Source organism: Balaenoptera musculus, chromosome 19 (genome assembly GCF_009873245.2).
Source record: "Balaenoptera musculus isolate JJ_BM4_2016_0621 chromosome 19, mBalMus1.pri.v3, whole genome shotgun sequence".
Lineage (NCBI taxonomy): Eukaryota > Metazoa > Chordata > Mammalia > Artiodactyla > Balaenopteridae > Balaenoptera > Balaenoptera musculus.
The window spans coordinates 45,841,884-45,867,075 of NC_045803.1; the positions used below are offsets into that span (position 1 = coordinate 45,841,884).

Genomic DNA, 25,192 nt, shown 5'->3' on the forward strand with positions numbered 1-25,192 from the left:
CCAGACGCGCAGGCTCAGTAGTTGTGGCTCACGGGCCTAGTTGCTCCGCGGCACGTGGGATCTTCCCAGACCAGGGCTCGAACCCGTGTCCCCTGCATTAGCAGGCAGACTCTCAACCACTGCGCCACCAGGGAAGCCCACATGTTTTGTTTTTAGTTTGATAAGAACTTATTCTCTAAGTAAATTTCAAGTATACAATATATTACTATTAACTATAATCTATAAACTATAATCATGCTATACATTAGATCTCCAGGACTTACTGATTTTTAAAACTAAAAGTTTGTATACTCTGACTGACATCCACCCATCCCCCTCCCCACCCCAGCCCCTGGTAACCACCATTCTACCCTCTGGTTCTGTAAGTTCGACTTTTTAAAATTGCACTTATAAGAGATCATACATGTTTCTTTGTTTGGCTTATTTCATATCTTCACTTTTGTGAATAATCCTGCTATGAACATGGGAGTGCAGATATCTCTTCAAGATGCTGATTTCATTTCCTTTCAATATATAGCCAGTAGTAGGATTACTGGATCATCTAGTAGTTCTATTTTTAATTTTTTGAGGAACCTCCATGCTGTTTTCCATAATGGCTGTACCAGTTTACATTCCCACCAACAGGGCTCCTTTCTCCAAACCCTCACCAACATTTGTTATTTCTTGTCTTCTTGATAATAACCATCCTCACAGTCGTGAGGTGATATCACATCGCAGTTTTGGTTTGTTATTTCCTTGATGATTAGTGATTTTTACATACACCTGTTGTTCATTTGTATTTCTTTAGAAAAATGTGCATTCAGGTCCTTTGCCCATTTTTTAATCAGGTTGATTTTTTTTTTTTTTTTTGGTATTGAGTTGTATGAGTTCTTTTTGGATTTTGGATTTTAACCCCGTATCAGATATATAGTTTGCAAGTATTTTCTCCCATTTCATAGGTTGCCTTTTCATTTTGTTTATTGTTTCCTTTGCTGTGCAGAAACTTTTTAGTTAGATGTAGTCCCACTTGTTTTAGCTTTTGTTGCCTGTGCATTTAGTGTCATATCCAAAAAATTGCCAAGACCAGTGTCAAGAAGCTTTTTCTGTTTTCTCATAGGAATTTTGCAGTTTCAGGTCTAAGGTTTAAGTTGTTAATCCATTTGGAGTTGATTTTTTGAATATGGCAAAATAAAAGTGTCCAATTGCATTCTTTTGCATGTGGAAATCCAGTTTTCCTAGCATTACTTGTTGAAGAGACTAGCCCCATTGTGTATTCTTGGCACCCTTGCCATAGATTAGTTGGCCGAATCTATGGGTGTGGGTTTAATTCTGGGTTCTCTATTCAGTTCCATTGTTCTATGTATCTGTTTTTATCCCAATACCATAGTATTTTGATTACTATAGTTTTGCAATATAGTTTGAAATCAGGAAGTGTGATGCTTCCAGCTTTGTTCATCTTTCTCAAGATTATTTTGGCTATTCACAGTATTTTTGTGGTTCCATACAAATTTTAGGATTGTTTTCTCTATTTCTGGGGAAAATGCCACTGGAATTTTGATAGAGATTGCATTGAATCTGTAGATCACTTTGTGTAGTATGGACATTTTAACAATATTAACTCTTCCAATCCATGAATGTGGGAAGTCTTCCCATTTACTTTTGTCTTTTTCATATCTTTCATCAATCTCATAGTTTTCATTGGACAGATTTTTCACCTCGGTTAAATTTATTCCTAAGTGTATTATTCTTTTTGATGTTATTGTAAATGAGATTGTTTTCTTAATTTATTTTTCAGCTAGTTGTCAGTGTAACAAAATGCAACTGATTTTTGTATTTTGATTTTTTATTCTGTAGCGTTACTGAATTCATTTTTTTAACAGGTTTTTGGTGGAGTCTTTAGGGTTTCTATATATAAGACCATGTCATCTGCAAAAACAGTTTTACTTCCTCCTTTCTTATTTGGATGCCTTTTATTTATTTTCCTTACCTGACTTCTCTGGCTAGGACTTCCAGTACTGTGTTGAATAGACATGGTGAGAGTTGGCATCCTTGTCTTGTTCCTTATCTTAGAGGAAGAGCTTTTAGCTTTTCACAATTATGATGTTAGCTGTGAGCTTGACATATATGGCCTTTATTATGTTGAAGTACATTCCTTCTTGCCTAATTTGTTGAGAGTTTTTATCGTGAAAGGTTGTTAAATTTTGTTGAATGCTCTTTCTGCATCTGTTGAGATATGTTTTTAATCCTTCATTCTTTTAATATGGTGTATCACATTTATTGACTTACATGGGATCTTAGTTTCCTGACCAGGGATCGAACCCACACCCCCCTGCAGTGGAAATACAGAGTCCTAACCACTGGACCACCAAGGAAGTCTGAGAATTTAAACGTTTAAATGTTTGATAGAATTCACCCATGAAGCTATCTGGCCCTGGGCTTTTCTTTGTTGAGAGGTTTTTGATTACTGCTTCAGTCTCCTTACTTATACTTCATATGTTCAGGTTTTCTGTTTATTCATTATTCAGTTGTATGTTTCTAGGAATTTATCCATTTTTTCTAGGTTATCCAGTTTGTTGGCATGTAATTATTCCTAGTAGTCTCTTATGATCCTTTGTATTTTTGTGATATCAGTTGTAATGTCTCCTCTTTCGTTTATATAATTTTATTAGAATCCTCTTTTTTTTCTTGGTTAGTCTAGCTAAACGCTTGTCACTTTTATTGTTCAAAAAAGCTAACTTTTTTTTCTATTGTCTTTCTAGTCTCTATTTCTGCTCTAATCTTTATTATTTCATTTCTTCTTGTAACTTTAGGCTCAGTTCTTTTTTTATTAGTTCCTTGAGAAGTAAAGCTAGGTTCTTTGAGATCTTTTTTCTTAATATAAGCATTTATTGCTATAAAGTTCCCTCTTAGAACTGCTTTTGCTGCGTCTAGCATCTGTCTTTTCCTAAGTGCTGTAGTCTTGGAATCACATTGCCTCCCTTAGAAAAGGTCACTAAATGGAAAACCATCAGTTCAAGTTGGCACAGAGTTTTGGAGAAGACAGTGGAGCTGGTTTTAGTTGTGTAGATCCATACTTAACTAGCAGTATGATAAACTCAAGACATTTGTTTCATCTCTAAAATGGGGATAACATTTAGTTCACAGGATGAACTATATGAAAGTCAAATTTATATGAAAACACTGTAATTACAGAAGAATTCTGTGTAGTTTTTAGGCATAGCAATTTGAATGGCCACTAAGGAACTTCCTTAATTCCATTCCATTGGTTCTACCTTGACCTCACCATTATCAAGCACCTCAGGACCCAAAGAAGTGCAGTCCCCTCTACTGCTCTCCACCCCCATCTGACTGTTCTCTCTTTTTCAGTTTAACCTGCTGTTTGGATGGAGCATCTCTGACTACCGAACTTTTCTCAGTTCAGCAGTGACTGTTGTTGGTCTCCTGATGGGAATCTCTCATCACAAGGAGGTAAAAACCCTCTTCCTCGTTTCCCTGCAGAATTCTATTTGGTTTAATATATCAAACAAGAGGAGAATTGCTTATAAAAGCAGCCCCACTGCATACTGGAAAAGGGAGAAACTTAGTTCCTTTGCCATTATTTTATGGTATTACCTATAGATTCTGTATAGCTTTTGAGTGGCTGTTACCTTCAGAAATCCTTCCTTTCCTAAGCACATATAGTCGCACCTTTCTCACTTCTATCCTTAGTCTTACTGCCAAAGACACTGGGCCTGAACTTGGGTTCTCATACCTGGCCAGATTAACATGATTTCTGCTGCTTTCTCAACGGCCCTCTGAAGGGTACAATTGGAAGTGGCTTAAAGAAGAAAAATTAGGGAGGTACAATTCCAGAAAGAACTGCAGTTATTTCTGTTTATAAATAGTAATTTCAGAGAGGCTGTTATTTTCTCCCAGGAACTACCTACACAAATCCCTTTCTGTTCAACATAAAAAATAAAGTAGGAAACTGAGGTGAGGTTTTGGGTCCCAAACACTAGCATATATAGATTTGATAAGAAAAAAACTGCAATTCCAATTAGTGAAACTGGCAAGATTTTCATCAAAGCTCATCATTCTGATACTCTAGAAATCAAAGGTTACTAATTAAAATGGGTAAATTAACATAGTTTCTAACGTGCAAAGTTACCACCACCTTCCTAAAATCTAAGAAAGATTAACATAACTGCTATTTTGGGTGGGATGTTTTGTTGTGGTTCCAGCCCCAATCACTAGGGAATGAAGTCCTCACCCCTGGAACACTTTATATACTAAAGCTCTTAAAGAAGTAACAATCGTAATAAACTTTTGCTAACAGCTACTTTTTGACTTAAAAGGGAAAATGGAGTATACTTACTGGAAAGAGTCTTGCATCACAAACTCAGCGTTTGCCCAAACTGTTTGGTTGACCTGGAGTTATGATTAAGCTCTTTTAAAATAAGTAGATATAAGCTGGCAGCCATTACAGTATCTCTGTCACAGAGATTTCCATCACAATAGTATTTATTGCAAATATTCATCCTCTAAGTTGTTGGGTGTTTTTTTTTTAAAACAGTGCCCAGTGGCAATAATGAATGAGCCAATACCAAAGGAAAATAATCATTTTTAAAAGGAACACCTAAATTAAAGAATTTGGAAACCAAATTTTACTGGAAACCATTCTAGTAAGCCCTACATTTGAGAAAGATCTCTTTGTGCTGAAAAGGCAAGAATGGCAAAACTCAGTAATTACACTTTTAAAGATAACGATTAAAAAAAAATCTAAAAAAAAAGCATTAAAAGCCAGTTTTCTATGGCTAACCTTTTAAACTGTATTGGAATGGTCCGAAGTTCAGAGTAGAAAGTGCTTGGAATGGCAGAGACAGTTTTCATTATCATTGCTGGTATCTATGTATTCTTTCAACACACTTTTGCTATTCCTTGAAGCTTCCATGTTTAGAAATATTTTCTGGAATTGCCAACAACTCACAAGGGCTTTGAGTCACTTATAATTCCATTACAACTCACCTGTTTTCTTCTTGTGAAAGCCCTGAAGGCACAATTATTTACACTCTTAGAGTCAGTCACTGTTGCTTTTCTGTCCACTCAAAAGTATTTTCCTTTTTAATATTTTTGTTTTTCTAGTTTCCACCAGACATAAGTGTTTCCTTATGTGAATATATCCCAAATGTTAGCATATATCTTACATTTTTAAAGTAGATATTAAACTGTCAGTGTTTAAACTCGAAGTGTCCTATTGTCCTTCCAGGTTATTGCTTTAAACCCAGTCCTGGGCTCCTTTCTTACCCTCCTCACCAGTGTCGTTTTGATGGTACTCGTGATCATTAACCTTTTTGTTTCTGCCATTTTAATGGCCTTTGGTAAAGAAAGAAAGTCCTTTAAGGTAAGTAACTCTGACTCAGTAACTGAAATATAAACCGTATTGTGATTTTATCACTGGAAAAGCTCAATTTTAGCTGCTCTTAAGATTACAGACTGATGTAACGCACAGTATCAGCATACTCCCTTTTATTAGTCTCCACAGCTCTGCCAACCATTTTCCTAGGAAACCCAATTTACCAAAAGTACATTATGTTCTACATCCACTGTCCTATAAATAGCTGGCCCTCCACTGTTAAGTAGCAGAAACACTCCAAGGCCTGACAGTAAACCATTAAAGGAAACAGTATCTTTACACTTTGTATCTACTTTTTAAAAAATATATCTTTGGTACTTTTTTCCTCCACCATTAGCAGCAATTTCGATTTCCTTGTTTTTCTCCCTTTGTCTTCCAGCAGACTCAGACAGAAGCTGCACTGGCGGATATGCTGCTACTGAAGCTCTCAAGTCTGTCAGGAAAACAGCAGCACCAGAACACATGTAAGTAAGCAAACAGCTGTAACAGCAATGGCCACTGACAAATGAAGTTTCAAGAAATTAATCCTGTTACCTCCTCACTTGGCTTATTACTTCTTAGTATATTAACACTGATCGTTGTGTGGTGTACTTTAGAAAATTATAGATGTTTATAATATACATAGTTAATTTTGTTAGTCAGTGAAGAATCAAAATCCCCTTGGCTGCAGATTCCTCTGTTTATGGAACTTGGCACTATCAGAGGGTTAACACTGCAGGAGTGGTGCAGGATAAACCAGCTCTGCTGCCAAACAAACACCACGTAACATCATTCATGTTCCAGAGGACTGTGGGAAATATGAGTCAGAAGTGAGCTCACTGCAACTTTAATTGAAGATACAAGCATGAGATGTGGCTGAGGGGGAGCCCTGTCACAGAGAAGTAACCAAGCCAACTCACAGGTAACCATCTGGGCTTAAATACTGAGATCGAAATGGGCCCCTTACTCCCCAGGGAGCCAATAAGGTCTGGCTTGTGCCCAGTATGGGTCACTTGCTTAAATACTTGTCACTAAAATCTTGCCCCTCGTCATGTGACCAAAACAATGGAGAAAGCGGGGCACAGAATTTTTAACTTTATTAGCAGCTACTGAGCCATGACATACAAATCAATCAAAAACATTAAAGTTGCTTGAACAAGTGTGTACAGATACACCACACAGAAGCCGAAGTCGTATCTTCCGATCCCAAAGCCATCCTTGTGGGGAAGGACGGCCTTAGCTAGGGGGCAAAACAGTAAGAGTCTCATCCGTCAAGGGAAGGAGCAAAACACCTACAGCCATACGGGCACCAAAAATTTATCTGAGATAAGTTTTTAAAGGTTCTCTTGATCATAACGTTTTCAAATGAAAACAGGAACCCCTCTTCACCTGTAGGCTTTCCAGCTCACTACTCCAGAGACTTGAATATTTCTATTAAGGCTACTGGAAGCCCACCTTAGCCTTGAATGGTGACTTCTGCCCAGTATGTGGCCAGTAATGCAACCCAACAGAACATGCCATGGGGAAAAACAGGAATTTATATACAGTGCTGCCCTCTATTAAAAGGGAAACACAGCACTCAAAATAAAGCAAAAGGCCACAGAGGGCTCCCTGAGAATCCAGTAGAACTAAGAGGCCTTCAACTTTCCAAAGTTTGCAACTGGATCCAGGTGGAACAGTGCCCTGCAGCAAGGAGTAGTGTATCTGTCAATGAGAAGACCCAGCTTCTAAGAATTGTTACAATGGCTTCCTGAGCCATTTTCTCTCTCTCCCATTCTTATTAGAGTGAGAAAATACACAACTTGGCCTTGAATCTCACTCACCACCAATCCCTCTGTACGGAGGGGTTTGTTTCTAAGTCTAGAACCTCAGCACAGAGCTGAGACACTTCATGAAGTACTCTCCTCCACCATCCGGCCATCGTTGACAGCTCTCCCCTTCGCACTCCCCTGTGGAGGGATGGTGGGACAGGAAGGAGAGAAATGGGATCACACTGACAGGAAACGGACAAGCAAGGCTGCCAGAAGCCAGCTGCTCCAACCTCACAATCTCCAGTTGTTAGTCTCTCAGGAGCAGTGGAGAACCGGAAAGCAGCAGAGTGTGTCAGAGCAGGAAGAGAGCCCAGAGGAAGAGTGTACTCAGTGATGGTTAACAGATGAAGCAGAATTTCATGGAGATTCTTTGTTACAAGGAGAAACTGCTCAGTCTCAATTCCCAGAACTTGGACCTTGCCTGGTTTAGGAAGCCTATGTTTTCTTTTTCAACTCTTCAAATCTCCGGGAAAGATCATCAAAGTCAATGTCTTCAGAGGCTGAGGTGTTGGCACCAGCAGATGCAGTTGGTAGTGTGTCTGGCACAGATGGCAATTCTGGCAGTACAAAGTTGTCATAGGTATCCATGGGTCTGGAAGGGGGCTTTGCAGAAGCTTCTGGCTTGGGTCCAGGACCTAATTAAATTAGAGTAAGGAGCACAGTGTTAAAAACGCCAGTGGCTCAGATCCTCAAACCCCACAATCCCCCCTGGCAGAAACAATAAAATAAACAAAATACTGGAGAAAACATTGTTTTTTAAAAAATAATTATTATTTAATTCTAAAGGTCAATAAAAAATTTCAGGACAATTAACAGCTACATTTTCTAATTATGGTTGAATATATGTTTTACTTTCCTACAGTGAGAAAAAAGTTTAAGGGAAAGTCAAAGTGTGGTGCATGGGGCTTAGGTACAGAGCATTCATTTAAACAGACTGTCCCCTTTCACAAAGGTCTACTCCCATAATAGGAAAGTCCAAGGAATGCTACTAGAATTCTACTGGGATGAGCTACTCTTTAAGGCTTATGGGAAAAAAATTTTCTATGGAATGTTAACATCCATACCGTTTGATGTAATAGAATGTGATCTGTATTTCTAGTCCTCCGTCTTCCGTTTTATATCTTACAAGTTAAAATCATCGCCCTCTCTACCTACTTACTGTATGTTTCCATTTATATCTAAGTTCTAGAATAGGCAACCTAAACCATAGTTTTAGAAAATAAGAACAGTGCTTGCCTCTGGGATGGAACTGACTAGAAAGGAACACAAGGTAACTTTCTGGGGTGACAGAAATGTTTTGAATCTTTACTGAGGTGGCGGTTACATAATGTATGTGTGTGGAGATACACATCAAAACTCATCACAATATACACTTCTGTGTATTTTTTGTATGTAAATTATACCTCAATGAAACTGTCCCAATTTTAAAAAATATTCCCCTCTGGGTTTCTGGAGTGCTGGTAGTGTTTTAAGTTTTCGGTGAATGGCTACATGAGCATGCTTGCTTTGTGAAAAGTCACTGAGCTATAGTATACACTTACGATTTATGCCTGTTTCCCCCTCTTTAATGCCCAAATTTTAAAAAAATTTTGGTATTTCCAGGCACAGTGGAAGTGGAAGCGGCAGGAACATACAGAACTTGAGGATGACTGAAAACTACAAGGTGAAAAGGAATAATGATACCACTAACAGAAACAGGGAACTTGGGAGATTCTTTGGAGCCAGGAAAGATCTTTTCTTTTTGGAAGTGGGAAATCCTGAGTTCTGTTTCCAGCATACTGCATTTGGGGAGAGAACGGGGCATGTGGGTAGAATGCCACAAGCATAAAAACAATCTGAGGGAGGAACAGTGATGAGAAAACAGCGAAGGGTTCAGTACTGAGAAACTCTCAAGAGGGTTTCTGACTCACCAACGATCTGTGCAGAAGAGACATTCTTATCAGCATTAATGTCATCAACCTGAAACACAAAGATCACATGACCAGAGGAGAAAGCAATGGCATCACTGGTGAAAGTAATGGTATAAGCCCATGTGTGTCGCAAAAGCTAAGCTGCTCAGCAAAAGCAACAGAAACTGCTCCAAAGAAACTGCCCCTCCGCCCCCTGTACTGCTTTCCTGATCTTCTTCCAACCAGAGAGATACCATGTTGAACTCATAACTGCCAAGCAGAGGAAAAGAAAATTTTTACCACACCATAACATCTCTCTTTAATCTGATACCTTCACCTTCCAGGCAGAGAGAAAGCATTCTAAACCACCGCATTCATCTTCAAGAACCAAGTCCTCAAATACTAACAAAGATCTTCTACCTCATCCCTAGAAACAGTTGTGGGCAATGCTTCAATGCGTGCAAAACCAAAACATAAAAATTCAGGCCCAATGTAAAAACCAAAGGAAAGAACACTAAGCAAGCTCAGGAACAGGGCCATCTCCCTAGATGAGGAAACAAGGCTGGCAGAAAAGTCATCTAATTCTGAACCAAAACTGTTAACAACCACCTACAGTTCAAGGCATCATTACCATATTAGCAATAATAGCAAGCTTAACTATAAGACTAAAATATAAAATTAATGCTATAGGCTGAAATTTACTAGACACTTACTTATCTGTTTAAGACAAAAATCTGGTTCTTATTCCTTTACACAGTGTTGAGAATTTATAAAACTGGTATTTTAATTATTATATTCTGGCACCAAGACTGTACCAGCTCAATATGATTCTCTGCCTAGTCTAAAAAAAAGTCTGATCAAGTGCCCTACCAGAACTTTCCAGGATCTGCAGCTCCTTCCTCCATTTCTTAACTGCAGACAAAGCACTGCCACCAAGGATGCTGCCACCACCACCACCACCACCACTCCCCATTTCCAGGGTAATATTAAAGCAACATAAGAATCCAAAGCATACAGCAATGCCAGTACTAGGAGTGATCAAAACTTTGCCTTCCCTGTGGCCATTATTTTGCTCTCTCTTCATGGGATTCACTCTCCTGCTGCTTATAAAAGAGGCTCAGGCACTTACAGATTCATACGATGGGGGAGTTGCTGGTATCTGAGGTGGATGAATATTGGGAAAGGCCTGATAATTTCCCATTGGCAATCCATTGAAATCCGACTGCAAGAGGAGAAAGGCAACATCAGAGACATTGCCCCTGATCTGCAATTTCTGAAGTGTGTAAATGGGAAGGGAGAAATAAATATGTGTGTGTATACAACTATTTTCTCAATGTGAATATATTCACATTGAATACATATATATATATTCAAGATATATATTTAATACATGTATTCAAGAGCCCCAAAAGAAAAAAAGGTGCCTAAAAGGACCACATGTGATCAGGAGGAATCCAGATTTTTAAAGATCTGTACCCAAAGGCTATTCTTCAAATTACTAAATTGCCTCAGTGTCTACAAGGGAAGCTTCTTACCAGACTTTCTTTCTGGGGGGAGAGGAGACGACTGCACTGCACAACACGTGGGATCTTAGTTCCCTGACCAGGGATCGAACCCACGCCCCATGCAGTGGAAGCATGGACTCTTAACCACTGGACCGCCAGGGAAGTCCCCAGACTTTGTTACTAGCAATGACTTTCATCTTCTTGTCTACAAAGGAGGTAGACCTGGTAGTAAGTATTGGTTATTCATTTTTGGAAAAAGCTACTAGTACACCTACAAGTCCCAAAGGTTCAAGAAACCTACATGAAGAGTTTTTCTAGTACCATCTCTCTAGATTTTCCCACTTCATTACCTACAGGTGAACCAAAAGACTTTCTCCAAATCCCAATGCTATTTTTTCCACAATATGATCAATAAACTAATACCAAATATTCTTACTGCTAAATCCTCTTGATAACCTACAATTCCTGAGTGTATTCACAGAGCCAACTTGTCATCTTCTGTAACATTTTCTAGAGCTTATATCCATATTTATTTGTATGTGTACTTACTGGTCCCTTTGGAAGAGGGTATGAGAAAGGAGTGTTTGGAGATGGCATAGGCATGGGCATGGGCATTGGCACTGTTCCATCAGGTCCACCAGCTGGTGCTGTGAATCCGCCCCCACCTCCTCTTCCAGGGCCCCCTTTCTTCACATCATCTGTGAATCCAACATCAATAAGATCTGTATCTACTCCAGGAGGAGCTTCTGCCTAAGAAAAAGAGAGAAACCCATATCATTAGGCCCTGTCACCAGCTAGGTTCCCCAGGAAGCTGACTCTGAGATGGAGATTAGCGTGATGGAAGTTTACTGGAGAGGTCTCTTGGGATAGACACCTGTGGGGACATGAAGGAAGCAGGATTGGGCAAAGGAAAAAGGTGGGCTGCCGTGCATTCACAACAAAAGGGGGGGGGGGGGTGTCAGCTAATCCCCCAGGGAGTTCTGGAGCTAGGATGGGCCTACAGCAGGTGCTCCCAACTGGGGACAAAGGGGCAGAGTCTTTAATCCCCTGCAGTGACCAGTTACCAAATACAAGTTGCCCCCAGGAAAGACCCTGGGTAAGGAAGCTCCCCTCTGAGGGCCATTGCTGGAGGGACACTCAGCTGCGTGAGCCACCAGTCATCAATACTCTCAAGAGGTGGGAGAGGGGCTTCCCTGGTGGCGCAGTGGTTAAGAATCTGCCTGCCAGGGCAGGGGACACGGGTTCAAGTCCTGGGCCAGGAAGATCCCACATGCCACGGAGCAACTAAGCCTGCGCGCCACAACTACTAAAGCCCGTGCACCTAGAGCCCATGCTCCGCCACTGCAATGAGAAGCCCACGTACCGCAACGAAGACCCAATGCAGCCAAAAATAAATTTATTTATTAAAAAAAAAAAAAAAAAAAAGCTGGTGGAATAAATGCTTCTGTCCTGAAGTGTTTGAGTATTTCAGGCAGGGGGAGGGTTGTCTGAGCAGCACACCAAAACATATACTATACCCGGTCAACATTAACTGCTGATTTACTATTTGCATATCTGCCCTTCTTTCACTGTAAGCCTCTTTAGGACAGGGACCTTGTTTATATATTTTCTGTATTCTCAGCTTTCTGGGGCACATGGCAGGCACACAACAGATGTTTCAGGATCTGTTCTGGGTCTTGGGGCTTTTCTTGCTACCCATAGGGGCCTCTCAATTCCTTGAACTTCACTGAAAAGTAGCAATAATGCCACTTTATATTTGTATCAAAGTTTGTACCTTTTCGAAGTGTTTTCAGTCATTCATCTCATCTGATCCCTAAATACTCTGAGAGATACAGGCATATTTATTGTTACCCCAGAGGCATTAACTGGACAAAGGCTTAAACTCCCACATGCAAACTTGAGTGCAAAGAAAATGGTTATTTTTCAAAAACAGTGGTATCGAGAGACTCATTTTCCTTTGTATTCTAAAAGACTCTAAACGTACCATGACCACAGAGTCAGGCTCATAGGGCACATTGTAGTTCTTGGCAATTTCAATCAGGTATCTCTCCACCAGGATTTTGGGTGGGGCCTCCACACTCAGTTTGTGCATTAGCTGTAAGTAAAAGATCCAGGGTTAAGATGCATATGCATCAACCAGCCTAAGCCTAACCTGTATCAATTTTAAACTTTGTTCCTCACATTTCAAATTGAGAGGAAAAAAGGAAGCTCCAACCAGTTAAATTACTTTTTTCAATCACAAAGCACAAGACCCATGTATCTCTCACATTCTCTGGTTACATATGCCTCAAAGACTGATATTGCTGCCTTCCACATTTGAAATCATCTACCCTTCTCCCCACCTCACTTCTACCTGCATAAATCACAAGTGGCACAAAGGATAGGATACAAAATCAGGAATGACACAGGATGACGGAAAGCTTCACAATCAGAAGTGTAGGACAGGGGTAAGGAGCTGACTGCACTGCCAGACAGCGTTCTTCTCTCTCTTACTATGAAATGTGCAATCCCAGATTAACCCTACATTACAGTGGTACCCACTAGACTCACTGCAGGCAATAAAAATAACCTGCCCCCACCCCACCCACTGCTTCATGTTTAACAATTATGTTCATTACCCGGTCATTCACAGTTCCAATCTGGTTGGTCCTACATAACTTGCCATATTCCTTGCTATACTTGGCACAGAGTTGATCAGCAACCTACAGAGAAAAAGAACAGTAAATAAAAATGGAAACCACTCCTACAGAGGGCTTCAAGTTTCCTCCTACTAACAGTAAGCAGGATTTCCAAAAGACTAGGTCTGTAAAGCCTGAAGGGATACATATTAATTCATTTAGTTGTTTGTTTATCCAGCCATCCACTGAGCTGCAACTATGTGCCAAACTCTATTGTAAGCATTATGTTATACACTACAAATGATGAACAAAAACAGACATTGTTCCTACTCTTATAGGATCTTACAGTCTCTGGGTAAAAATAATCATTACTCAAATAATCACAAAGATAAAGGTACAAATGCAGCTGTGATAACGGGAAAGGAAAAGTACACTAAACTATCTGCTTACAACAGTAAAATCAGACCTGATCAGAAAAGTCAGATAAAGTGATGCTTCACTGAGATGTAAAGGATGATCAGGAGTTAACTAAACATGGAGGGAAGGAAGAACATTCCAGGAAAAGAAAACAGCATGTGCAAAGGCCTCTGCTGGAAAAACAGGGCCAATCCTCAAGCCAAAATAAAATCAGTGAGCCTCTTGTGCAGAGCCCAAAGGAAGAGTGTGGTAGGAAATGAAGAAAGGCAGATGGGGGCCAGACAGTGCAGGGCTATGTAGGCTTTATTAGTTTTGCTTCTATCACAAGAACAACAGGAAACCACTAAAGGACTTTAAAGCAAGGAGTAGTGACAGGATCAGATCAGTGTTTTGAACAGAACCCTTAGTTGTTCTGATGGAATGGTGAACAGACTAAAGGAAGCCAAAGTAGACGTAGAAAAAACTTTCAAGAAGTTACTACAATAGTACAGGCAGGAGATGACAGTGCTATTGGACCAGAGTGGTCCCAAGACCTGTAAGTTCAGTGAGGGGGCACTCAGTGTTAGGTAGACTTTCAGGGGTACTGGGTACTTATAAGTTTGTTATTTGTCTTTTAACAATGGTTTTTGTTTTGCTTTATACTATGCAGAAATCTTTAATTTTTACTTATATTATCACTCTTTGTTTATGGCTTTTAGGTTTTGTGGCATGTTTATGCCTTTTCCACTATGAGATTATTTTTTTTAATGCCTAACTTTCTTGTTTCTTTAAGGTTTCATTATTTTTAAAAACATGTAAATCTTTGTTTCGTCTGGAATTAATCTTGATATAAAGGAAGAGTATAAGAGAGACTATAAACAAGATTTACATTAAAAGTAGAAGCAGTTGCCTCTACTCTCCCATTCCCCTACCCACAAAACTGTATAACCACCCTCCCTACCCTATCAGAATACAGGAGGCTTACTCTCTGGGGAGGTTAAACTAAAGGAACTCTGGGCTCCATGCACAGCAGAGAGCAGAGATACTGGCAACAAGAGAATTAAGTGTAAATCTTCTCTAAGAGAGGAATGATACCTTTGGCTTCCTTCTCCCTGTGCTCTCAAAAATGCAGCCAGCTTATACCTTCCAGGTCGAAGACAGAACTCCTCTCTGAGGAAAATGACCAATCCAAGGAAAGAAAACTAGTTCCTGACAGTCTGGAGTTCCCTCAAGAAAGGGCTTAGTCAGATCATTCAACAATGAGTTGGTGCTGGAGGTATCACGCTCCCTGATTTCAAGCTATACTAAAAAAGCTGCAGTCATCAAAACAGTATGGTACTGGCACAAAAACAGACAAGTCAATGAAACAGAATAGAGAGCCCAAAAATGAACCCATAGTTATATGGGCAATTATACTACAACAAAGGAGGCAAGAATATACAATGGGGAAAAGATAGCCTCTTCAATAAATGGTGTTGGGAAAATTGGACTACTCTCTCAACACATACATAAAAATAAATTCAAAACGGATTAAAGACTTAAACGTAAGATATGAAACCATAAGACTTCTAGGAAAAAATATAGGCAGTACACTCTTTGACACTGGTCTTAGTAATACTCTTTTGGGTATGTCTCAGGCACGGGAAACAAAAGCAACAATAAACAAATGGGACTACATCCAACTAAAAAGCTTTTGTACAGTGAAGGAAACTACCAACAAAATGAAAAGGCCACCTACTGAATGGGGGAAGATATTTGCAAACAATATATCTGATAAGGGGTCAATATCCAAAATATACAAAAAACTCATACAACTCAACACCAAGAAACAATCCAATTAGAAAACTGGCAGAAGAGCTGAACAGACATTTTTCCAAAGACGACAAACAGATGGCCAACAGGCACATGAAAAGATGCTCAATATCACTAATTAAGGAACTGCAAATCAAAACCACAATGAGATATCCCCTCACACCTGTCAGAATGGCTATCATAAAGAAAAGACCACAGATAACAAGTGCTGGTGATGATGTGGAGAAAAAGGAACACTTGTGTACTGTTAGTGGGAATGTAAATTGATGTAGCCACTATGGAAAACAGTATGGAGATTCCTCAAAAGATTAAAAACAGAACTAACATCTGATCCAGCAATTCCACTCCTGGGTATTTATCCAAAGAAAACAAAAACACTAATTAGAAGAAACATATGCACACCTATTCTCACTGCAGCATTATTTACAACCACCAAGATGCGGAAGCAACCCAAGTGCCCATCCATAGATGAATGAAAATGCAGTACATATATACAATGTAATGTTACCCATTAAAAAAGAACGAAATCTTGCCATTTGCAACAACACGGACAGACCTAGAGGGCATTATGCTAAGTGAAATAAGTCAGAGAAAGAAAAATATCATATGATCTCACTTATAAGTGGAATCTAGAAAATAAAACATATGAACAAACAAAAACAGAAACAGAATTACAGATACAGAGAATCAGGTGGTTACAAGAGGTGGGTGGGAGGAGGAAATAGGTGAGGGAGATTAAGTGGTACAAAGTTCCAGCTGCAAAATAAATGAGTCACAAGTATGAAATGTACAGTGTGGGGAATACAGTCAATAACTAAGAAATGTGTTTGTATGGTGACATATCATAACTAGATTTATCGTGATCATTTTGAAATGTATAGAAAAAATCACTATGTTGTGTAACAGGAACAACATAATGTTGTAGGTCAATTACACTTCAAAAACAAACAAACATGCAACAAACTCACAGAAAAAGAGATCAGATTTGTGGTTACCAGAGTCAGGGAGTGGGAGGGAAGGGGGAATTGGATGAAAGCACTCAAAAGGTACTACAAATTTCCAGTTGTAAGGTAAGTAAGTACTAGAGATGTAATGCACAACATGACAAATATAATTAACACTGCTGTATGTTATATATGAAAACTGCTGAGAGTAAATCGTAAGAGTTCTCATTACAAAAATAAATTTTTCTATTTCTTTAATTTTGTATCTATACAAGGTGATGGATGTTCACTAAAATTATTGTGATAATCATTTCATGATGTATGTAAGTCAACTCATTATACTGTACATCTTATACAGTGCTGTATGTCAATTACATCTCAATGAAACTGGAAGGAAAAAAAGAAAAAAACAAACAATGAATTGGCATCTGGCAATAAGCCCACCCAAGCACACAAGAGGTTCCAATCCACTTTTTAGTACCTCACTCTTAAATATGAACAGCCAAGGGCCACGAAACCTTTCAGAAAAGCCTCTATTATAAAAATAGTTTAAATCTAAGAAATAGATAGAAGGAAACAATACAGAAACAAGAAAAAGTAAAAAGGGACTATAATATTCTCAGAGTTAGAAGACATGAAACAAAAATAGACTATTAAAAAAATACATATTCAGAGACTTAAAAAGAGCTCTCAAAAAATAAAAACAGGGCTTCCCTGGTGGCGCAGTGGTTGAGAGTCTGCCTGCCAGTGCAGGGGACACAGGTTCGGGCCCTGGTCTGGGAGGATCCCACATGCCATGGAGCAACCAGGCCCGTGAGCCACAACTACTGAGCCTGCGCGTCTGGAGCCTGTGCTCCGCAACAAAAGAGGCCGCGACAGTGAGAGGCCCGTGCACCACGATGAAGAGTGGCCCCCGCTCGCCACAACTAGAGAAAGCCCTCGCACAGAAACGAAGACCCAACACAGCCAAAAATTAATTAATTAATTAATTAATTTTTAAAAAATAAAAAAAAAAATAAAAACATACAGAAGACAAGGAAATCTCGTAAGATAGGTTGGGAGATAAGACTGAGACAATAGCCTAGTGAATAACTGGCAAAGATGTAGAAAATAGGAGAGAAAACAACTCAACTGAATTTGTACCTGAGCAGTCAGTACCATATCCACGTTGTGGCAGGCAATTTCTCAGTGAATTTTTCTGTCTCTTCTACCAGACTCTAAGCTATAAGAGTAGGGCTGGTGTCATATTTTGCTCACCACTGTGCCTTCAGTACCCACCCAAGTCACAACATCTGCTCAATAAATATTTGTGGAATGAATCAATGAAGCAAAACATCTGTTCCCTTAATGTTATTTTAACTTTACTGGTTTACAGTTGTATAAAAACTCTTCTATTTTTATATACTTAAATAACGTTACAATAAAAATAATTTAAGACAAAACTGGGGGGTATTTGTAACTTTGCCCCTTAGAAAAATTACTCAAGTTGGGAAAACACTGTTCTGTTCCATGATATAAGGCCTGAAAAGGAGGAAGAAACAAGTTTACAAAGCCTTTTTCAAAGGCAGCATGAGAAGGGTACAAAAATACGTGGTCAAAAAAGCAGAAGTGACTTATGTTAACCAACCTTTCTAATAGGAAAAACTACATGCAGCACTGAAACTGGTTGTACTCACAATTTTCAACTCAGCCACTTCTGACTGGAGTCGAGGAGCAGCCCAAATCAGTGTAGACACAGATTCAGCCAGACCAGAATCTAACTCCCTAATTAAGGGAAAATAAATAAATAAAATTTAACATTCTTTCAAACAAACAAAACCCCATCATCTGTGTCACATACTTGATAGCCTCTAAGGCAATTTCACAAATATCACTGGATTCTCACAATAACTCTAGGCTTCAAGCCATTTCTGTCATCCTATTTTGGAGGGGGAAACACAAACTAAGTAACAAGCCCAAGGTCACAAACTCAGGAAATGGTTGAGCCAAGACTCAAACTTAGGCCTCTTGATTTCAGATTCCAAATTTTCTTTTCAACAGTTGTCTACATTGAGATCAGGCCTTCAAGTGAATAGCAGGAAGGATGTTGTTGGGTATGTGAAGTGGTAGTCCCTTAGTGCTATCGCCCTATGTGTAGGAAGAGACCAGTATTACTACTCCTTTCTCAAATTCCAGAAGTGATTTGACTTAGGTCTTCAAATCAAAATACCTTACTTCATTACAGTTATACAAGATGAAAAAGTTCTAGAGGTCTGCTGAACAACACTGTGCCTACAGTTAAACAATACTGTATTGAGTGCTTTAAAATGTTTAAGGCAGATCTCATGTTAAGTGTTCTTATCAAAAAAAAAAAAGGGGGATACAAGGAAATTTCTGGAGGTGATGACTGTTTTCTAACTTGACTGTGATGATGGTGTACAGGTGTATGTCTATGTCCAAACTCGTCAAATTGTACACATTAAATATGTGAAGTTTTTTCCTAAATCAACTATACCTCAATGAAGCTTAAAAAAAAAAAAAAAGACAAACCAGCTTACTTCATAGACTGGATGAGGCCAAACCGAGCCAGCAGCAGGTCACAGTACAGCTCCAGGATCTCCATGGCCTCCACAAGGTAGTCTTCTCGAATAATGTGCTCCACTCGGATTCGAGCTCGTTCATCTTTCCCAGCAGCCAGATAGTCAGCAATCTCTTTCCTTGCTTTCTGGGCCAGTTCCGCTAAAGCACAAATCACACTCCAGTCACAAAGTAGTAGTATACTGGGCCCTGGCCTGCAGGCAGACATCCACCCCAAAACAGAAAAGTGGGTGTTTCTACTATATCCTAGCTCACCCTCCTTTAGCAAATTAGTCTCATCTCATCTAGTCTAGAATTTGCTACCTCGTCTAGATGAGAATATTGTTTGTGTAGCCAGAAATTTCCACCTATGGAGTCACGTTACCTATTCCATAGCAAGAGTATGTTCCTTTTCCTGCAACAAAGTGATTCAGTCTAACTAGTCACAAAGGACAGCAGAAATGTATCCAAAACCTAAAGGATATGGGATCCTTAAGACTTCATAGTGCTAGCCTGAAAGAGCCAATATTGAGGTGCTAGGATTCAGTGATGTATTTTGGGAAAGAAAATACAATGCAATCATGCATAACTCACTTTTTTTTTTCTCCAATAGTTTAAGACGGTTTATGACTAATCTCAAATTGACTCGTAAACGCTCAGCTTTAAATCCAGAGCCCAGCATGCTGTGCTGTTCCTCCTGGAAAAAGATAAGAAGCACAATGACTACTTTCAAGTTAAAATTAGTTCAGGAACTAAGACCAGTTAGAGGGTGGATTATTTGACATTATAAACCAGAGTAGTTTTCTAATACAGGTAAATATAACATGATCTGACTCACATTTTTTTAAAGGTCATTTGGCTGTTGACTGGAGAACTGATTGGGGAGAGATAACAATGGAAGCAAAAGAACCAAGAACAAGGCTATTACAACAGTCCAAACAAAAAATGAAAATAGCTTAGTCTGCGATAGTTAGCAGTGGTGATGGTAGAGGTGATTGGATTTGAGATCTATTTTGAGCACAGAGATGAAAGAACTTGGTGATGGATAAAATGAGTATCTATCTCTGTACTGGTGTAGGAGTGGGCTGATAAAAACAAAGAAGCAGGAAGGCCTCCTACTTCTCCCCCAAAAAAGATAAGAAGTAGTGATAAGAAAAGATTATCAAATTTAGAACTAAATTCAAAAATATTATCACCTTAATTCCTCAAATCCTCCTACTAAGTCTTAGCCTTTGGAAAAAGCTACTGTCCAAGATCACAGAAATATCATTAACATCTACCCACATACAAAGAAATATACAAAGAGGTAAAAAAGTTAAAAAAAACTGCTCTATAAAATTCAACAACAGGTATAAACAACAAGGTCCTACCGTATAGCACAAAGAACTAAATTCAATATACTATGATAAACCATAATGGAAAAGAATATTTTTTTAAAAAAGAATGTATACACATATATAACTGAATCACATTGCTCTATAGCAGAAATTAACACAACACTGTAAACAACTATACTTCAGTAAAAAAAATTTAAGAACAAAAAGCAAAATAAAATAAAATTCGACAACAGAAGGCTATTATTTACTAAGACTTTTACTGAACAGCAGAGTTATAGTCAACAAAACTACTCCCTCCACCCATAAGACTTTAGGGTATAACACTGTGCATTGACCACTGTGCACTCTGTATCAAGGCAGCACTATTTCTCTCTATTAATTATGGACCTGAACTTCAAAACATGTAATATCCAAACAAAAGCTAGGCCTAACAAAGTAACCGAAGGACAGACAAACCAAAAAACATACCCAATGTAAGGACAAACACTATATAGTATGTCTGCCTGTGCATAAACCACTAATAGAAAACATCAGATATATTTTCCTTTTGTGAAACTGCCTGCAGAATCCTTTATACTTCATTTAATAATTAACCCAAGTCCCAGTTTACAATGGTAAATATCTGGGATCCATTATAATACTAAATTATGTTCAATCCATTTAACAAATATTCGGTGATTATCTCTATGACAGACAATGGCTAGATGCTGGAGATAAAAAAATTTAGAAGGCACAGTCCTTGCGATCAAAAGAACTTATATTCTATTGGAAAAAAAACAGCTAAGAATATCTGGCAACTACATTACTATTTGCTAAGAACTAGAATTCTAGAGTAGTTCTCAACTGGAAGTGATTTTGCCTAGAGGGGACGTTTGGGAACGACTGGAGACATTTTGGTTTGTCGTGATTTCAGGAGATGCTACTAGCATATACAGCAGGCATCCAGGGATGTTGCCTACATGCTACAATGAACAGGACAACACCCCCGCCCCAAACAAAAAAAATCCAGCCCAAAACGTCAATAGTGTCAAGATTAAAAAACCTATTCTAGAGAAAAGACATGCAACCTGCTCAGGGATGTTACAGAATTCTTTCTAGGAGAAGGAAAAGCCTAAGCCAAGTCCTGAAGGACAAGCAAGATATTCGTAAGGTAAAAAGAGGGTGTGACTATCCCGGGCAGAGGGAGTGATGTGTGTAAAATCCAGGTACCAGAGAGAACAAGAAGTTTTGTGAGAACACAAGTTCAGTACAGCTGAAGCATGGCATTAATTACAGCTTATGCCACATGTCTCATAATCCTAAATTCAAAACTTCAATTCAAAAATTATTTAGATGACGTCAGGTGCTATAGTAGGTTCTGGTGCTGACTAGATCCATACAGTATTCCTGTTCTGAAGGCATTCATAACCAGAGATAGATGGGAATTAGAAAAACAGCCAGGAAAACAGTAACTAGCACTAACATTTACTCTACCAGGCACTTGCCCAAGATCAGCCAGCAACTACGTGGTAGAGCTAAGAATAAAACCTAAGTGCATCTGAATTCAAAATCCAATTGAACAATCCTAATCATACACTACTACATCATTTTTGGTACTAACAATTGTGATACAATATATATTTTTAACCCCCTTCAACAAATATTTATTGAATGCCTACTATGCTGTGACAGGCCCTGGAGATAATATTGGTAAGGAAAAACAGACATGGTTACTGCCCTTATGGAAGTTTATAGTCTCGTTAGAGAAACTTATCACATCAGTAACTAAAATAACAACTGCAGTAAGGGCCACAAAGAAATAATGGTTCTCTGGAGTTTATTATTATGGGATTTGAATTCTTCAGTGGATACTGTCTCATAGATAAAAGATAACAATACTGGGGGTCTGATACAGTTATAAGTTATGACAGAAAAACGTCAAGATTTCTCAGTGGTTCTTAAGTAGTCTATAATCATCAGATGCCATCAATACTTGCAAACAAAATTTTAGTCACATCTGTACTTTAAATATTTTCAGGAGGCTTAAAAACATATACATTTTGACCGAGTAATTCTACTCCTAGAAACTTAACCTAAGGAAATAATCAGCGCTTCATGCACAGAATTTTATACAAAAATATTTATCAGCACATTTTAAGACCAAAAAATTGAAATAATGAACCATATGAATAATGAAATACTGTTCTTACTAGTTAAACAAATTATATATACTTATGATGGAATTTTAAGTAGCCACTAAAATATTTTTTAAAAAGCATTTACTGGGACTACCCTGCTGGCGCAGTGGTTAAGAATCCGCCTGCCAATTCAGGGGACATGGGTTCAATCCCTGGTCCAGGAAGATCCCACATGCCACGGAGCAACTAAGGCTGTGCACCACAACTGCTGAGCCTGTGCTCTAGAGCCCACGTACGGCAACTACTGAGCCCGTGCGCCGCAACTACTGAAGCCCACGTGCTCTAGGGCCTGTGTGCCGCAACTACTGAGCCCACGTGCTGCAAATACTGAAGCCTGCAAGCCTAGAGCCTGTGCTCTGCAACAAGAGAAGCCACTGCAATGAGAAGCCTGCACACCACAACGAAGAGTAACCCCCACTCGCTGCAACTAGAGAAAGCCCGCACACAGCAACGAAGACCAAATGCAGCCAAATAAATAAATAAAAAGCATTTATTAACATATTTATTAATGATATTAGTTTAAAAAGCATGACTATATATGCAGGATGACTCCAAACTCTGAGTTTAAAAAAAAAACACATATGTAAAGACAAAGGCTAGACTAAAACAACAAAAACAGATTTAGTTTTTCCTATATGTAAAACTCTTTTCAAATCCAAGGAATTTGGACTAACATTAAACCTAACACTAAAAACGAAATCTACCTCAGAAAGTATATAATTTAGAATTTCTATCAAAAGACAAAGAATAATATAAATAAATTCATTTGCCTCCTTAGAAAAGCAAAATGTTAATTCATCAGTAAACATTAAGAACAACTTATCAGAATAGGTATCTAAAGTGGCTAGACACTGAAAGACACAAAAGTGTTAATGGAAGAGACAGGTTATAAGGGGGTAGCTTTAGCAACATGAAGAAACTCTGGAGGGTGTAAAGACATCTCTATTTCACATATTTGCCTAAAAGGGGTCAGCATCCACAAATGCTAGTTTGGGACCATACTGAAACAGCTTGGAAAAGAAAGGAACCCAAACAATCATAAGAATAGGGACTCTGAAGAAGAAAAGTGCTAAAATTCTCTGAAAGAGGAGCTTAAAAATATTTTATGCTGCAAATATAAATCGAACTCTGTGAAGGAAGTTGAAAATACTGAAGTGAGGTCTCTATTTCACTGTTAATCTTTTGGCTGGGAATGTGTGGGGGAGTTTCTCTCCCCTCAAAACCCTACTGTAAACTTACTGTAGAAAGCAGATAAAAATAAACCTAAATTACTAATCTTACGATTCAGTAATAGTATTTGTTCAAATTTACAAAAAGTAAGTAAAATCACAGGGCTCCTTTAAAGGAGTCTAACAATCACGGTGCCAGCTGGAAACACAGTATCCACACCTGGGTAATGCGAGGAGACTTTAATAAAGAGACTACTTACAGGACTTCCCTGGTGGTCCAGGGGTTAAGACTCTGAGCTCCCAACGCAGGGGGCCCAGGTTCAATCCCTGGTCGGGGAACTAGATCCTGCATTCATGCTGCAACTAAGAGTCCGCATGCCCCAACTAAAGATCACACACGCCGCAACGAAGATCCCACATGCCACAACTAAGACCCAGTGCAGCCAAATAAATAAATAAATATTTTTAAAAAGAGAAACTACTTACAAAGGTGTGGGTAAGATTTAGAGAAACCAACAAAGGACAGTGAATTGCCCCAGAACCATTAACACATCTAGGCCTGAAGGGGCAAGATGAGGAAGTAGAACCTGGAGAGGGCAGCTATATGGAAAGGGCCACCAGACAGGAATCAGGCAGAGGTATGCAGATCACTTGCAGCAACCTGGAAGGGAAGCAGCAGGGGAATAAATACCTAGCCCTCATTCCTCCTGCCGATCCATCTACCCTACAACTGGAAGCCAGAAAGCAAAGGGGCCCACATACACGGTACACGTGAATGAGCCTCCAGGGATGTAGATCAGAGAGAAAAGGATGGTATGTGGCTCTGAAGGAGGAAACAGGAGGTATCCAGCCCAAAGACTATTATTTTTCCACAAGACCAAAGAAGCCAGAACCTACATCTACCAAAGCAACCTCAGGTTTACACCGTACTAAGACTTCAGTTAACCAAGCTAGAAAATTGAAGCTAAATGGCCTTTCTACAATAATAAGTACAGTATAGTGAATATAATTTCAGTTCTTACAGTATAATCTCTAAAGTCCCTTTCAACCCTATGATTCTGCAGGACACTAAATATCCCATTGTACTGAATTATATGAAATAGGCAAAAAGGCATAGACAACTGAGATTAATCCTCAAGACATCTCTTGCAAATCTTACTTCTTAAAAGTAACATAATCTGCACACCCATGTTCATAGCAGCATTATTCACTATAGCCAAGCAGTGGAAACAATCTGTCCATTGACAGATGAATGGATAAACAAAATGTATATACATGTGTGTATATATACACACACAATGGAGTACTAATATTAGTACACTCCAATAGTCCATGTTGTAGCACATTAGTTTCTTCCATTGAAGGTTAAATAATACTCTATTCATCTATCAATATTCTAGCAGTATTAGTCTATCATACCCCGAAAGAAATCTGTGCAGAAGACCATGAAGACACATGTATACAGATTCTGTGGTAGTAAGGAGGTGGAGGAATGCTAAGTGTCCATTACAAGAAGACAGATAAAATGTAACAGAAACATGACAGAATACTATCCAGAAATCAGAATTAATGAACTAGCTATACTTAGAACAACATGAATAGTCGTTAAAAAACAGAAGTAAAGAACA

At 38.9% G+C, this 25,192-nt stretch overlaps 2 protein-coding genes across 8 annotated transcripts in view; one reads left to right on the plus strand and one right to left on the minus strand.

Moving 5' to 3' along the window:
- Positions 1-6,299, plus strand: part of PKD1L3 (polycystin 1 like 3, transient receptor potential channel interacting) — a 63,877-nt gene extending 57,578 nt beyond the window's left edge. Inside the window, 4 exon segments of the mRNA XM_036832336.1 lie at positions 3,346-3,447; positions 5,225-5,359; positions 5,754-5,835; positions 6,042-6,299. Coding sequence (XP_036688231.1) covers positions 3,346-3,447; positions 5,225-5,359; positions 5,754-5,835; positions 6,042-6,184 — 462 coding nt within the window. The 3' untranslated portion in view covers positions 6,185-6,299.
- Positions 6,300-6,431: 132 nt separating this feature from the next.
- Positions 6,432-25,192, minus strand: part of IST1 (IST1 factor associated with ESCRT-III) — a 36,588-nt gene continuing 17,827 nt past the window's right edge. For 3 of the 7 annotated variants that reach the window (XM_036833541.1, XM_036833540.1, XM_036833542.1), the window contains 9 exons: positions 19,476-19,578; positions 18,863-19,043; positions 18,002-18,089; positions 13,174-13,257; positions 12,540-12,650; positions 11,105-11,305; positions 10,180-10,272; positions 9,072-9,120; positions 6,433-7,796 (listed from right to left, as the gene is read on the minus strand). In XM_036833541.1, coding sequence (XP_036689436.1) covers positions 7,597-7,796; positions 9,072-9,120; positions 10,180-10,272; positions 11,105-11,305; positions 12,540-12,650; positions 13,174-13,257; positions 18,002-18,089; positions 18,863-19,043; positions 19,476-19,563 — 1,095 coding nt within the window. In that variant the 5' untranslated portion in view covers positions 19,564-19,578 and the 3' untranslated portion in view covers positions 6,433-7,596. Of the gene's footprint in view, positions 7,797-9,071; positions 9,121-10,179; positions 10,273-11,104; positions 11,306-12,539; positions 12,651-13,173; positions 13,258-18,001; positions 18,090-18,862; positions 19,044-19,471; positions 19,579-25,192 lie in introns of those variants that run through there. The other 4 variants (XM_036833539.1, XM_036833543.1, XM_036833545.1 and 1 more) reach the window with 4 other exon arrangements.